General features: G+C 39.5%; 1 protein-coding gene across 1 annotated transcript; it reads right to left on the bottom strand.

The window, feature by feature from the left end:
- Positions 1-374: 374 nt before the first annotated feature.
- Positions 375-11,861, bottom strand: LOC121366600 (neural cell adhesion molecule 2-like; the record flags this gene model as incomplete). The annotated part of the gene is made up of 2 exons (XM_041490975.1): positions 11,609-11,861; positions 375-671 (listed from the first exon to the last, which is right to left on the bottom strand). Coding segments are annotated over exons 1-2 (550 nt in total), but the record flags the coding sequence as incomplete, so codon positions are not given.
- Between the last annotated feature and the right edge of the window lie 1,817 nt (positions 11,862-13,678).

Below are 13,678 nucleotides of genomic sequence, written 5' to 3' on the forward strand. Positions count from 1 at the left end.
TTTAAACTAATTAATTCAACATTAACGACTAACATAAACAGTCGTTTTATTAATGTTAAATAAAATCTGAAACAATCTCTTTTGTTATTTAAGAATTGTTGAAAGTAGTGTAAAATTGAGATTCACTCAGTTATGATCATCTGTGTTTTTAAGTCACATGATGTTAGATGGACCAATCCAAGCATTTATAATAAAAGAGTACGTACATATTGCAACTACTTGTGTATAACTGAATATAAAGGACATTTCATACATATGCATGCAGATGCAATTGCTTTTATGTTCTTAATAAGTAGTTAGGATAGATAAATCATTTGGGTAACTTTAATAAACAGGTTTGAGGACAGTGATATCCTCTTTAGAAGATCACTTACCTTCGATGTAAACATCACTGGTTGCTGTCTGTGATATATGTCCTGACCTATCTGGAACTCCATTATCAACAGCACAGTGGTACGTCCCACTGTCTTCATATGTAGCACGATTAAATGTCAGTCTGGTTTCGTTGCGTCCAACAGGTGTGGCGGGTACATATCGGATAAACATGTCATTCCAGTAATGGCTGAAACTTGTGAAGTTCATGTTGCTCGGGCGACCATCAGCAGAGCATGTTATACTTGGTGACTTATTTTCAGTGGAATTCAAAGACGTGAGGGTGACATCAGGAGCATCTACAAAATACAAATAAAAGAAATCATTGTGTTTGATATTTTGAAATAAAAGTTGAATAATAATTTGTTATAAAAGTACAACATTACATTAGTGTTTGCACCTATAGTTCCCAACAGTTATGAACATCCTAACCAGTGCCACTCCACTGATGTATAAAAAAATCATGGTATGTGCTGCTCTATGTGAAAGTGCATATAAAAGTTCCCTTCTTGCTAATGATAAAGTTTTGTTTAATGACACCACTAGAGCACATTGATTTATTAATCATCGGCTACTTGATGTCATATTTGTTAATTTTGACATATAGAATTAGGACAAGGAGAACTTTCCTGGACATAATTATGGGGTGAGGTGAAGTTTCAGGTAGGCGGAAAGTTAGGTCTAGAACCTAAAACCAAAATAGAAACAGCATTCTACTCAAGCCTGGAAAAATTAGAGCTAAAAATAAACTTTGACTGCTTGGCCGAAAACACTTCAGGTGATTTGAGCAATTTTGACAAGCTGCCAAAATAAAGTGTGTCAGACTATTTACAACAACAAAAATAAACATAAGAAGTTTGATAAGAAGCCAATTTTTTTTAATCTGACTAAGCCCTAAGACAGCAACTCTGGTTGATCTACAGAGAGGTTATCATCGGTAGCATCCTGAAGTTCTGTAGCTTCTGGGCAAGCTATCCACAATGTGGTGCCATGTTTACATAGTCCACCATAAACATCTTCAGGAGTCGATGGATGGTGTTAACACTGCCTGAGTGTACACTGGTGACACCTAAGTCTGTGTACCTAAGCATCTGTGTTATATTTTAAAGTTACAATCTTTCTTTAAAAATATTTGTTTCATCACCACAGTACAATGGAACAATAAACGTTTTACTACTGACATTTTTTTTTTTTTTTTTTTTTTTTTTTTAAACTCAAGTAATGAGCGCATTTTTAGTGGCAGCCCCTGTATTTACTGGCCTGCATGACGGCACATAAGTCTGCACAGAAAACACTAAAACAACCACTTCTGTCGCTAATTCTCACAGAAACAACAACAGGTAATGGATCTGACTTTTTGTAAGTTCTAGACAACAAACACTTCCTATTATAGTCTGTTTCAGGAAAATTTAGATTATGTCAGAATGCATCTCAGGTCACTTCTTTTGTTGTTTTTTATTTCGATAGAAGAAAGGGGAGGACATCTCCCTGTCAAACTCAGCCCTCCACAGCCACGTTGTGACTGCAAATAAAGCCTACAGCTTTATCTCCTTTATTTTCATTTCAAGTCTGTGGACACACTACAGTCGCTTCGGCACCCCCGTTTTCTTATGACATGAGAAAAGACTTGATGGTTCGTTACGAACTGAGCAGTTTGTTCCGATGTCGGGACCTGTTCCCGATGGGATCCCAACCAATGTTCACCAATGGGTGGAGGACTCATACCGCTTGGTTCCTTTGTTTGCATACTTCGTTAGCAACGGAGGTCTCCTCGCAGTTTGTTCCGATGTCGGGACCTGTTCCCGATGGGATCCCAACCAATGTTGACCACTGGGTGGAGGACTCGTAACGCTTGGTTCCTCCGTTTGCATACTTCATTACTAACAGAGGTCTCCTCGCAGTTTGTTCCGATGTCGGGACCCGTTCCCGATGGGATCCCAACAGATCCATTATGTCAGAATGCATCTCAGGTCACTTCTTTTGTTGTTTTTTATTTCGATAGAAGAATTTTCGATATTTCGATAATAAATCCCAAAAACAACAAAAGAAGTGACCTGAGATGCATTCTGACAGCATCTACAGTCAACATTTCAAGGTTTGTCCTGAAGAAATCTGTCCACAATCTAGAAGATATTGTATTGAATTATAACATAATATAGGTCAGATATTTAATAGCTGCTTTATTTTAATGAATGGCCTCCTCCTTTACCCCTCATAGCCATTCCATCCTCACCTACATGAACTTCATTAACACCTATATGATACACAGTACATTATATCATTATATCATTACCTTTTATCATAGAACCAGACAGTGCATCCAATGTACACCAGCAAGTGAATAACAACATAGTATATGATGATAATTATCTTATTTTCCGATGTGACTACTTAATATTTACACTACTTATTGAAAGCCTAGTAATATGATGCTACATGAAAATCTGCCATGAATTATAAGTGGACTAACGTAAAGCTAATTGGAACAGTACAATGGAACAATAAACGTTTTACTACTGAAATGTTTTTTTGTTTTTTTTTAAACTAAGTAATGAGCGCATTTTTAGTGGCAGCCCCTGTATTTACTGGCCTGCATGACGGCACATAAGTCTGCACAGAAAACACTAAAACAACCACTTCTGTCGCTAATTCTCACAGAAACAACAACAGGTAATTAATGGATCTGACTTTTTGTAAGTTCTAGACAACAAACACTTCCTATTATAGTCTGTTTCAGGAAAATTTAGATTATGGAAATGAGATCAATATAAATAGTGTTCCATGCTCCTTAGTTTGGATAACACAAAATGACAATATAAAAAAGGCCAATGTAAACATTTATGAACATTATTCAACAAACGTTGTCTGTTATTAACTGTGTAAATGAGCACAAATAGTGTTCACTGGAAATATAGCACAATCAATGATAATTTTGAAACAAACTATAGCTAAAAATAGGCAGTGTAAGCCATATTGCTTGTGTTGTGTCACTCGAAGTATGCTTGAATTTTTACATTAACAGATAAAATAAAAGATTGATTTCATCGATGGATTCATTAATTACAATAAGGTATGTATTGAAGCTTCTATGTAAACTTGTGTAAGTTAATATACAAGGTTGATCATTACAATGGTGACAGACACATGTTGACAGGTGATACAAAAACATGTTGATCGAGGCTGGCATGCAAAAGTATACTTTTAGTGCATTAATTCAGAGGGTTTTTAAAAATAAAATGGTTATCTACCAGTTTTATACATACGTTCACGATCAAGATGTGTTGTTTTAACAATTGTTTTATGAATTAAACTAACGTTGTTTGTTTCTTTACAAACATAAAGCAACACTTGTTTCAAGATGTAAATTAATGTAATTAACATGCACAGACTTTTGTGCTGCGCAGAGTAATGTGATGTGAGTGTATATAGAGAAATGGTTAGGATGAGAACCTCCCCTCATCAAGTCACATCATCCTTGGTTCTGTTCCAGTTGGCAAGATAAGCTCGGCGATGTTGGTGATCTCGATCTTAATGCACCATCGATACTTGGATCAGAGCTTGCTAAGGTTCATCTGCCAGACCTCTGCTGTTGTCTCTGGAGTTGGCACAGTCTGCCTCCTCTTCGATTCTTTTTGAGCCACTGGTTCCACACGTGGTCTAGAACAGTAGGCAGTGAAGCCGAAGAAGGACGTGGTGAGTCTTGAACGTGACCAACTGCTGGCTCAACAGGTTGACTAGGTGTTGGCGCCATAGAAGGCACTGCCTCTCATGCCTCTTCAGTCTTGTCAGGACGTGCAGGCTTCACAGGCCAACTTTCTCTAGGTGGTGGGACGGGTGAGATCTGTCCGTTTTTCCCGGGAACTGCCTCTCTACTTTCTCGTCAAGGATACTGCCACTGAAAAACCTGATATTTCAAGTTTTAGCTTGATCAGACAAACGGTTCCCAAGATATGGCCCATTCATTTTTGGCAATTTTGTCCAAAATGGGCTTGACCAACAATATTTAAATGACCATAACTCAGCACCTGTTTGGTTAAGCTTACTAATTTTTTTTTTTTTAAGACGGGGAATTTCACAAGCATCCTAAAGCTGTTATTATATTTTTTTTATATATAAGAGTGATTTGAGGAGTGACAACCTTTTCACCTTTACTTTGATGTTGAATTTGTATAATGTTTTTCATTAGCCTGTAATATCATGTACATATCTACTGTTCAATAAAGTTCAATAGCGCACATGACCACCATCTGCAGCAACACAAGCCATGCAACGTCTTCTCATCAACCTGATAAGTCTGCGAATAGTGCTCTGGGGGATAGCATACCACTCCTGCTGTAGTGCGGTTTCCAGTTCTCTAAGGTTATTCATTTGTGGATGACGTGAGATGTGTTGACCAAGGTAATCCCAAAGTTACTCTATTGGTGATAAATCAGGGGACAGTGCTGGCGATTTAAGACAAGGGACATTATGTTTCGCTAGATACAGTGTTGTAACATGTATTGTGTGTGCTCAGGTGTTGTCTTGCTGAAATGTGTGCATATCCCGATGCTGAAGAAAGAATGGCATAACATGATTTTGCAAGACTTTATCCCGGTAGTAAATGGCATTCATTCTGCCATGGCAAACATGGAGTGCTATTCGGTGATGATAACTGATCCCGCCCCACACCATGACACTCTCTCCACCCCATCGATCTATCTGGACAAGGCAGTCATTGTGATAATGTTCTCCACGCCTACGCCACACCTGCAACCGACCACCAGCATTCCTTAAATGGAAACGGGATTCGTCAAATAGCACACCATGCCAACGTTGTAATCTCCAATGACGATGCCTTCCTGCCAAACGTCTGCACTCATTTCGATTTCGATCAGTCAGGATAGGTCCAGCATATGGTCGTTGAGCACACAGCCCAGCAGAGCGAAGATGGTGACGTATAGTGTCTGCGCTGATAACCCCTCGTCGATCTTGAACAGTTGGTGCAGTCCTGGCAGCTGGCAGCATTCGATCACGAATATGGAGGCGAACAATATGGCGATCTTGTCGTGGTGTTGTAACACGTCATTGGCCTGGACGTGGACGGTCCCTGGTGGTTCCTGTCTGCTGGTATCTCCTGTGGAATCTAGTGATTGTTGAATGGTGGCATGCAAACCGCTGTGCGATGACTCTACTCAAAATGCCGACTTGAAGCATGCCTAAGGCATGTTCACGTTCCTCAGCTGTCAAACATCTTTTATAGCCCCAATCAGCATGATTTGCACATTCAATTTACGTTTTTCATGCTATGCATGCAATATGTTGTGTTTTGGTGTTGTGTTTCACAGGGAATAATTTTTGTAAGTTATTCGTCGTCATGCATGGTACTTATTGATATTTTTAATGCTGATATACGCCCCATTCACATTTGTTATCATCAACTGGTGGTGCGTTTTGAATGCTGTTCAGTATATTTTCATGATAAAGTTCTAAGAGCTTTTAGCCTGTAGTTGATTTTTAAAATGAAAGTTAATCAATTTAAACAGTGGCATATTTCTTTCTTCCATTAGTCAGGTCAGTAATTCATCAAATCTTTAAAAAAAGTTTTCAAACTGTTCATAATCAATGATCGAGGTAAATGATTATGTGTCATGCATTAAAAGTTGTAGTTTTTCTTCTATGCATAAATTGCACTTTGGAAGAAGAGTTTACCATACTGAATGCCTTTTTTATTAGCTCCAATTTGAATACATATTATTATTTATGTAATAGTTATGCTATTATTAACCAGATTAACCCTAAACTTAACCCATTTTCTTTCTGGGGGCCTCATACTCCATACCCCCTGTTGACTGTGGTTACATTTAATCAATAGTGCCATCCCCAAAAATTTCTTTCTCGCAGAAACACTGCAGTAATATTTCATCTAGAGTCACATTAAAGAACTAGATATATGGTATGTCATGAAATCAAGAGTGGCATCAGATGACACTATATATGTAGGCCTACATACCCGGTAGGTGCTGCAAACAAGATTTTGTTATGATAGTGTTGGGGCATATGTAATTCTGTGGGACTTGAATGTTAATTTTTGGAACCATCCATGATTGTAATTATTATGGTGTGTAGATTACATAAAGAAATATGATTATATTTCTTCTGTCACGGTCAAGGTCATTTTGACATTGTTCAAGGTCAGTACCCAAAACTGACTTACAGCATCCATGTGAGAGGTATTTTTTTTCTTCAGGACATAAGCATGTAACAAATCAGTAGATAGCTCATGGTAACCATTATACAGATAAGTCAATATTGTGTCTGGATATAGTATAGAAGGTAATAAAACACATTAAAGGCTATTTTTAATTAAATATAGTTTTAAAAAGTGCTATTTTTCTGTCGACGCAGCCTCTAAACAGCCTTTCACCATCACGGGAAGGCTCTCGACAGCCTTGTCTAACCCAAATAGGAAAGTTCCTGAATGGTTATTTGTCTGGAACATCGACTTAGTCAGCCTTTCGAACAATTCCTGATCCGTGATGAGCAACGACACACTCGCGGGAACAACTACCGGGTGTTCGAGAAAATCCGCTCCCAACGTCTCATAGGAGTCGCCACTGAAAATGTAGGCAGTGCCACTGGGTATTCATCTACACCCACTCCTCGGAGCAAAGTCAAAGAGGTAGGAAATGTCAGTGGTGCAAACTCCCAGGAGACCTCCGCTGCTACCGAAGTACGCAAACAGAGGAACCAAGCGGGACGAGTCCTCCACCCAGTGGTGAACATCGGTTGGGATCCCATTGGGAACGGGTCCCGACATCGGAACAAACTGCGAGGAGACCTCCGTTGCTAACGAAGTATGCAAACGGAGGACCCAAGTGGTATGAGTCCTCCACCCAGTGGTGAACATCGATTGGGATCCCATCGGGAACGGGCCCGACATCGGAACAAACTGCGAGGAGACCTCCGTTACTAACGAAGTATGCAAACGGAGCACCCAAGTGGTATGAGTCCTCTACCCAGTGGTGTACTTTGGTTGGGATCCCATCGGGAACGGGTCCCGACATCGGAACAAACTGCGAGGAGACCTCTGTTACTAATGAAGTATGCAAACGGAGGAACCAAGCGGTACGAGTCCTCCACCCAGTGGTCAACATTGGTTGGGATCCCATCGGGAACAGGTCCCGACATCGGAACAAACTGCGAGGAGACCTCCGTTGCTAACGAAGTATGCAAACAAAGGAACCAAGCGGTACGAGTCCTCCACCCATTGGTGAACATTGGTTGGGATCCCATCGGGAACAGGTCCCGACATCGGAACAAACTGCGAGGAGACCTCTGTTACTAATGAAGTATGCAAACGGAGGAACCAAGCGGTACGAGTCCTCCACCCAGTGGTCAACATTGGTTGGGATCCCATCGGGAACAGGTCCCGACATCGGAACAAACTGCGAGGAGACCTCCGTTGCTAACGAAGTATGCAAACAAAGGAACCAAGCGGTACGAGTCCTCCACCCATTGGTGAACATTGGTTGGGATCCCATCGGGAACAGGTCCCGACATCGGAACAAACTGCTCAGTTCATAACGAACCAGCAAGTCTCTTCTCATGTCATAAGAAAACGGGGGTGCCGAAGCGACTGTAGTGTGTCCACAGACTTGAAATGAAAATAAGCTGTAGGCTTTATTTGCTGTCACAACGCGGCTGTGGAGGGCTGAGTTTGAGAGGGGGATGTCCTCCCCTTTTTTCTATCGAAATAAAACAAAACAAAAGAAGTGACCTGAGATGCATTCTGACAGCATCTACAGTGAACATTTCAAGGTTTGTCCTGAAGAAATCTGTCCACAATCTAGAAGATATTGTATTGAATTATAACATAATATAGGTCAGATATTTAATAGCTGCTTTATTTTAATGAATGGCCTCCTCCTTTACCCCTCATAGCCATTCCATCCTCACCTACATGAACTTCATTAACACCTATATGATACACAGTACATTATATGCATTATATCATTACCTTTTATCATAGAACCAGACAGTGCATCCAATGTACACCAGCAAGTGAATAACAACATAGTATATGATGATAATTATTTTATTTTCCAATGTGACTACTTAATATTTACACTACTTATTGAAAGCCTAGTAATATGATGCTACATGAAAGTCTGCCATGAATTATAAATGGACTAACGTAAACTAATTGGAATATTGGAAGAAAAATAAATCATGTTATATTTGCATGTGCTGGTGTAGTCTAACAATTGGTTCACTAATATTAATAATGTAACTAAAACTATAATAAAACTAAAATAAATCTTGAAGGCTGTTATCATGATTCAGCCCTGCCTACCCTTTTGTTAAGACCTATAGGACTGGTGGAGATTTATCTTGTTGCACCATAGATGGAGAGCTATATATACACACTTATAATACAGACATGAATGGGAAAATAGACAATACACCCCTATAAACCAGTATTTTATTGCAGAAGGAGCTCAATTTGAAAGTATAAAAGTCACTTGAATAAAATTACACACTCAATTGTGAGGAAATAAGCCAATAAAAATATAAAATATAAAAAATAATCTCCTTTTCTTCCCCCAAAAAGGAGGATATAAGGGTGTATACTACCAAATCAAATCCCATAGACGACAATAGTAATATATGTGGCTAAAACTCCTACCTGCAGCGTATCAATCAACGTAAATGCCACAGATATAAATACTACCACCCCTCACACTTAAAGTGAATCAGAAAAAATTGGGGGTCAAGCTGCTTGTTTCTGAGATAACGGGTAGCGTCTATGACTACCCTAGTTCCGCACAAAATTCGAGTACTTTTTTTTACAGGTACCCCATACATGTTTCAAGCACAAGGCTACTTGACACATTGGCACTAGATGAAATAAAATTGCATTTTTGTTTTACCCAGATGAAACTATTATTTTTTACAACCAACACACTCACATTTATAACCAATCACAGGACTTGTGGTGTTCACTTCTACCAAAATCATGAAATATAGGAGACGTGGACACACTGGACTGCCAGCAATCAAAGGCAAAGAAGGTGCTACATGCTCTCCGGACGAGGCAGTGGACCAGTGCACAACGGAGTGCATGTGCTTGGTAACCGAAGTAGTCGTCATGGCTGGTGCCGCGATGACTCCACCCTGCCCACCTTCTGTTTGCAATGGCGTCGGCAGCACCCGAGACATAGATGAAGCCACACAAGCAGAAGAGGGCGCCATCACCAACGAAGACGGCTCTCATAACACGGGTACAGTAGGAGCCCGAGGGGGCGCTTGTGAAGTGTCGGTACTGTCACTCGTAAGACGGACCGACGAGAAAACACGCTTGTTTTTCCCCCCTTTCTGGACACTCTTCGAAGTGTCCCCAGACATGTGGGTCCTACCCGCCAAATCTGACTTCTCAACTAGCGCAGTGGTAGCCGACAAGATTCCACTGACACATGAACTGAGCCCAGTGGTCGGGAGACCACGTGACGCAGACCTCACACTGACAGTCTTTCGAACAAGACCAACAGCCCGGACACAACATGTGTGTGTCCTTGCATCGTAACTGAACATTACAACTGTCCTGCACACAAACTCTTTGTGTGCTGGACGTCATGTAACTCGAGTCGGACATGTTTATTGAAACAACAAGAACTCCCGACCTAAAACAAACCGCATGTCGTGTTCACAAAACAAAATAAGGAAATAAAAGCAAACACAAAGTTACAGGGTACCTAAAACTTTTGCCTGAGCTTAACAAACAGTGTCTTCACAGGTGGACTGCAGAATTGAGAATGAGGTTACAGGTAGCCCGTGCAAGGATAGCATTACACATATCTGGCAAAGGAGAGAATTCTGCAATGTGAAGGTTGAATAGCGTTTTTGTTGTGCTAGCACAGTGTCACATGCCATGGTTGATATTTTATGTGTTACTTTTGGTGATAAGGATATAAAATAAGTGAATTTGATTTGTGTGCGTGACTTTTGTTGCGTGGTGTAGTATGTTGCACGAGTAGGGTGTGATGGATGGGCAATAGAAGGCATGGGAATTGTGTACTGGGATGGGCAATTCATGGAAAGCACGTGATAATTGTATTGGGAAATGGTTAAATAGAAAGAATCATCAGATATCTGGTAGTTATTCTTTTTCGTAAATGAAGAAGGTATTCTCGTATTTCTCACGGTGTGTATAGATAAAATTATTTTGTTAAAATGTTAGGCAATACATGTACAAGTTTATAGTGATGCTTGTATGTAAATAATTTGGTACATGTATATAAAACACGGGATTGTAGAATGTAATACATGCAATGCATTTTGTATTGTTACAGCGGGTTTCCCAGGTGTAGAATCCTGAGGTTGGGGTGGAGAATGAACTCCTGATTGGATTCATGTGGGTAGACTCATGTGATTGGACTATCAATGTTGGATTCCCAAGGTTAGATTATCGAGGTTGGATTCCCAAGGTTAGATTCTCGAGGTTGGACTCCTGCGGTTGGATTCCCAAGGTTGGATTCTCGAGATTGGATTCCCAAGGATGGATTCCCAAGGTTGGATTCCCAAGGTTGGACTCCTGCGATTGAATTTCCGAGGTTTGACTGAGGTTGGAATCGGGAGGTGTTTACCAACAACTGGTGTGGTGTGGTTTAAAGACTGTTTTTGTAAAAATCCGCTGTAAATTTGATCTCTATTATTGGAACTTTTGTAATGTGACAATAGACTTTGTTCTAGAGCAAATTGAACATTTAAATGTGTGATTTTTAAAAATTATTATTATTTTTTTTTTCATCATGGGGTTTGGTTGATGGATGAGTGGGGCGAATGAACAGCTACCTTGAAAGCCAGATCAGATAAACTGAATCTGGGAAAATAATAAACGGGTTTAAGATGCACATGCAGAGAGATCGAGGGATTCCCGTTACAAATTGAATGTACACTGACTTTATGAAAATGAAACTTGATTATCAAGGCACACCTGTTCTCGAAAAATCTTTTTGAAAATTGTGTAAAAACTTGTTTATTTTGCACAAGAACATACCACTCGACTGCTACACGGTCTCGTAGTATGTATTCTTGCGCAAAATAAACTTGTGTAATAAATAGGAAGCAAAAACAATGTATGTGAAGTTATGTATATGTATAACTTAGATATGAACCAAGATAGTTTTAACCATATGGGAAATAATTAGAGTTACAACCTTTCTCTAGAAAAATAATGCATCTGTTCCTGTATACTTACAGTTCACAACAACTTGGATGTTACTCGAGTTTGTCAGATTCCTGTAGGGACCAGCAGAGACTGTTACCTCACATTTGTACTGGCCGTGATCAGTTCTGTTTAGGTTTGTTAATCTCAAATTTGAACGGTTTCCACCATTCATCACATATCTTCCATAGATCCACTTGAATGTCTGTGGTGAACTGGGATTGCTGTCTGCTGTGCAGGTCAAATCCAGGTCATCACCTTCCTTATGAGGGTTTGGAATCAACATCTTTATTTGTATTCTTGGGGAATCTGAAACACACAAGTAATAAATAAATAAATATTTGCTAACAATATTAATAAATAATGTACTATATGTCACAGCAAAATTTTAAGTGGTTTTCATTTAAAAATCGTTTTCTAAATTAATTGTTGATATTTTTGTCAAAAACAAAGTAAGAAAATGTCAATAAATAGTCTTAGAATGACATATCCAAATATTTGTTGTACATCTTTTTTCTTTTTTTTTAAACAAAAATGACCCGTCAAATGGCGCGTGCTATTGTTTGTTATTGTTTCTTGTTTTTTTGGTAGCGGTTTCTTTTATCTCTACAAAGTTGTCATAATATACTATTATATATGAACTACATTATGACAGTTGCATTAAAATAGAACAAGTATCACTTTTAATGTCTAAAAAAAGGTACAAACACAATAAAATAATTGTAATCCGACGGCATAAACAGTCATCGAAAAAAGCGCCATTTCCCTATTTCTATTTATAAACAACAGGTCATGTGACAGCACATTTCCCGCCATACAATTTGACAGCAGTAGTACACATTGCTTGCATGTGCTGCTAACTGTTTTCATTAATAATTACAACGTGGTTACTTATACTACAGCAGACGATATTCTAACTAGCTACGTTTACTTGAACTGTTACGTCGACTATATGATCGAATACGCACATGTGCTCGGTGTTCGTCGTTGTTTTGTTGTGTGCTGTTTTTCTGCCATTTTTTTTCCTTTTTAAACATTCACATTGGTATTAATCACTACTAAGTGGATATATATTTTTGTTCTCATTTAAAAAAATTTAATTACAAACAATAGGTTACGAATATCTGCTGAAGTAGTCCTGGAGAATACCTTGACCTACATTATTTTCAATAACCAATCACAAAACATTCTCGTTGCGTGTCACACATAATTATGTGGCGCCACCATTTTTTTGTTTTATTATTGAAATAGTTTAAAGCATGTACTATTCTGTACCAGTCGCGGATCCAAGGATTGTGCGTGTGTGTGTGGGGGGGGGGGGGGGGGTGCATGGCTTTTTATGAATAAGCGTATATAAGCAGTGAATGTTTTGTAATAATGTTGAATGGTGGATGACAATTTTTAAAAAATCAGGCATGTGTGCTGGGATTATAGGTAGGGGTGTCTGGAGAGCGAAGTTTATAGGGGATTTCTGTAATGCTCCGCCGGAATATGTATTGAATTTGCTTTTGTTTTTTTAATCTGCTCGAGCAGGGACCGTAAAGGGAGGGGGGAGGGGGGTTGACCCATTCCCTGCACACACATCTGCAAATGTTCTCGGGCATGACCCGGTCCTCTCATAAGGCACTACTCGCTCCCGTTTTTTAAGACTTACAGTGGTGGTCAGCATACCTCAAAGTGGGAAACGGAACAAGACTTATTTGGGACACATCGTCACCAGATTCAAATCAGCTGTGATTCAAGCTCATTCACAGGCGGAGCATTCTGCCATGGAGATTGGGTTTATCATAGATCTACGAACAGTATAACCAAACTATGTGACTCCCACATCAATATTAAGGATCTAGCCATTGTTCGAGAAGCAGCACTGAGATGGAAAAAACAGTGGGCCAAACATAGGATTGTTGTTTCAAGTGATAACTCTGCTACGGTCGCCATGATCAATAACGGGACGTCAGCCTGTGAGCAAGCTCACATGATTCTCAGAGAACTGTCCTACCTTTCTCTCAAACACAACTTTCACATCTCGGCTATTCACATCTCAGGTATCACAAACGAACTTCCGGACGCTATATCAAGGTTTTATCAAGCTAATCCGATTGG

The sequence above is a fragment of the Gigantopelta aegis genome, unplaced genomic scaffold (genome assembly GCF_016097555.1).
Source record: "Gigantopelta aegis isolate Gae_Host unplaced genomic scaffold, Gae_host_genome ctg6349_pilon_pilon, whole genome shotgun sequence".
In the NCBI taxonomy this organism is placed as follows: Eukaryota; Metazoa; Mollusca; class Gastropoda; order Neomphalida; family Peltospiridae; genus Gigantopelta; species Gigantopelta aegis.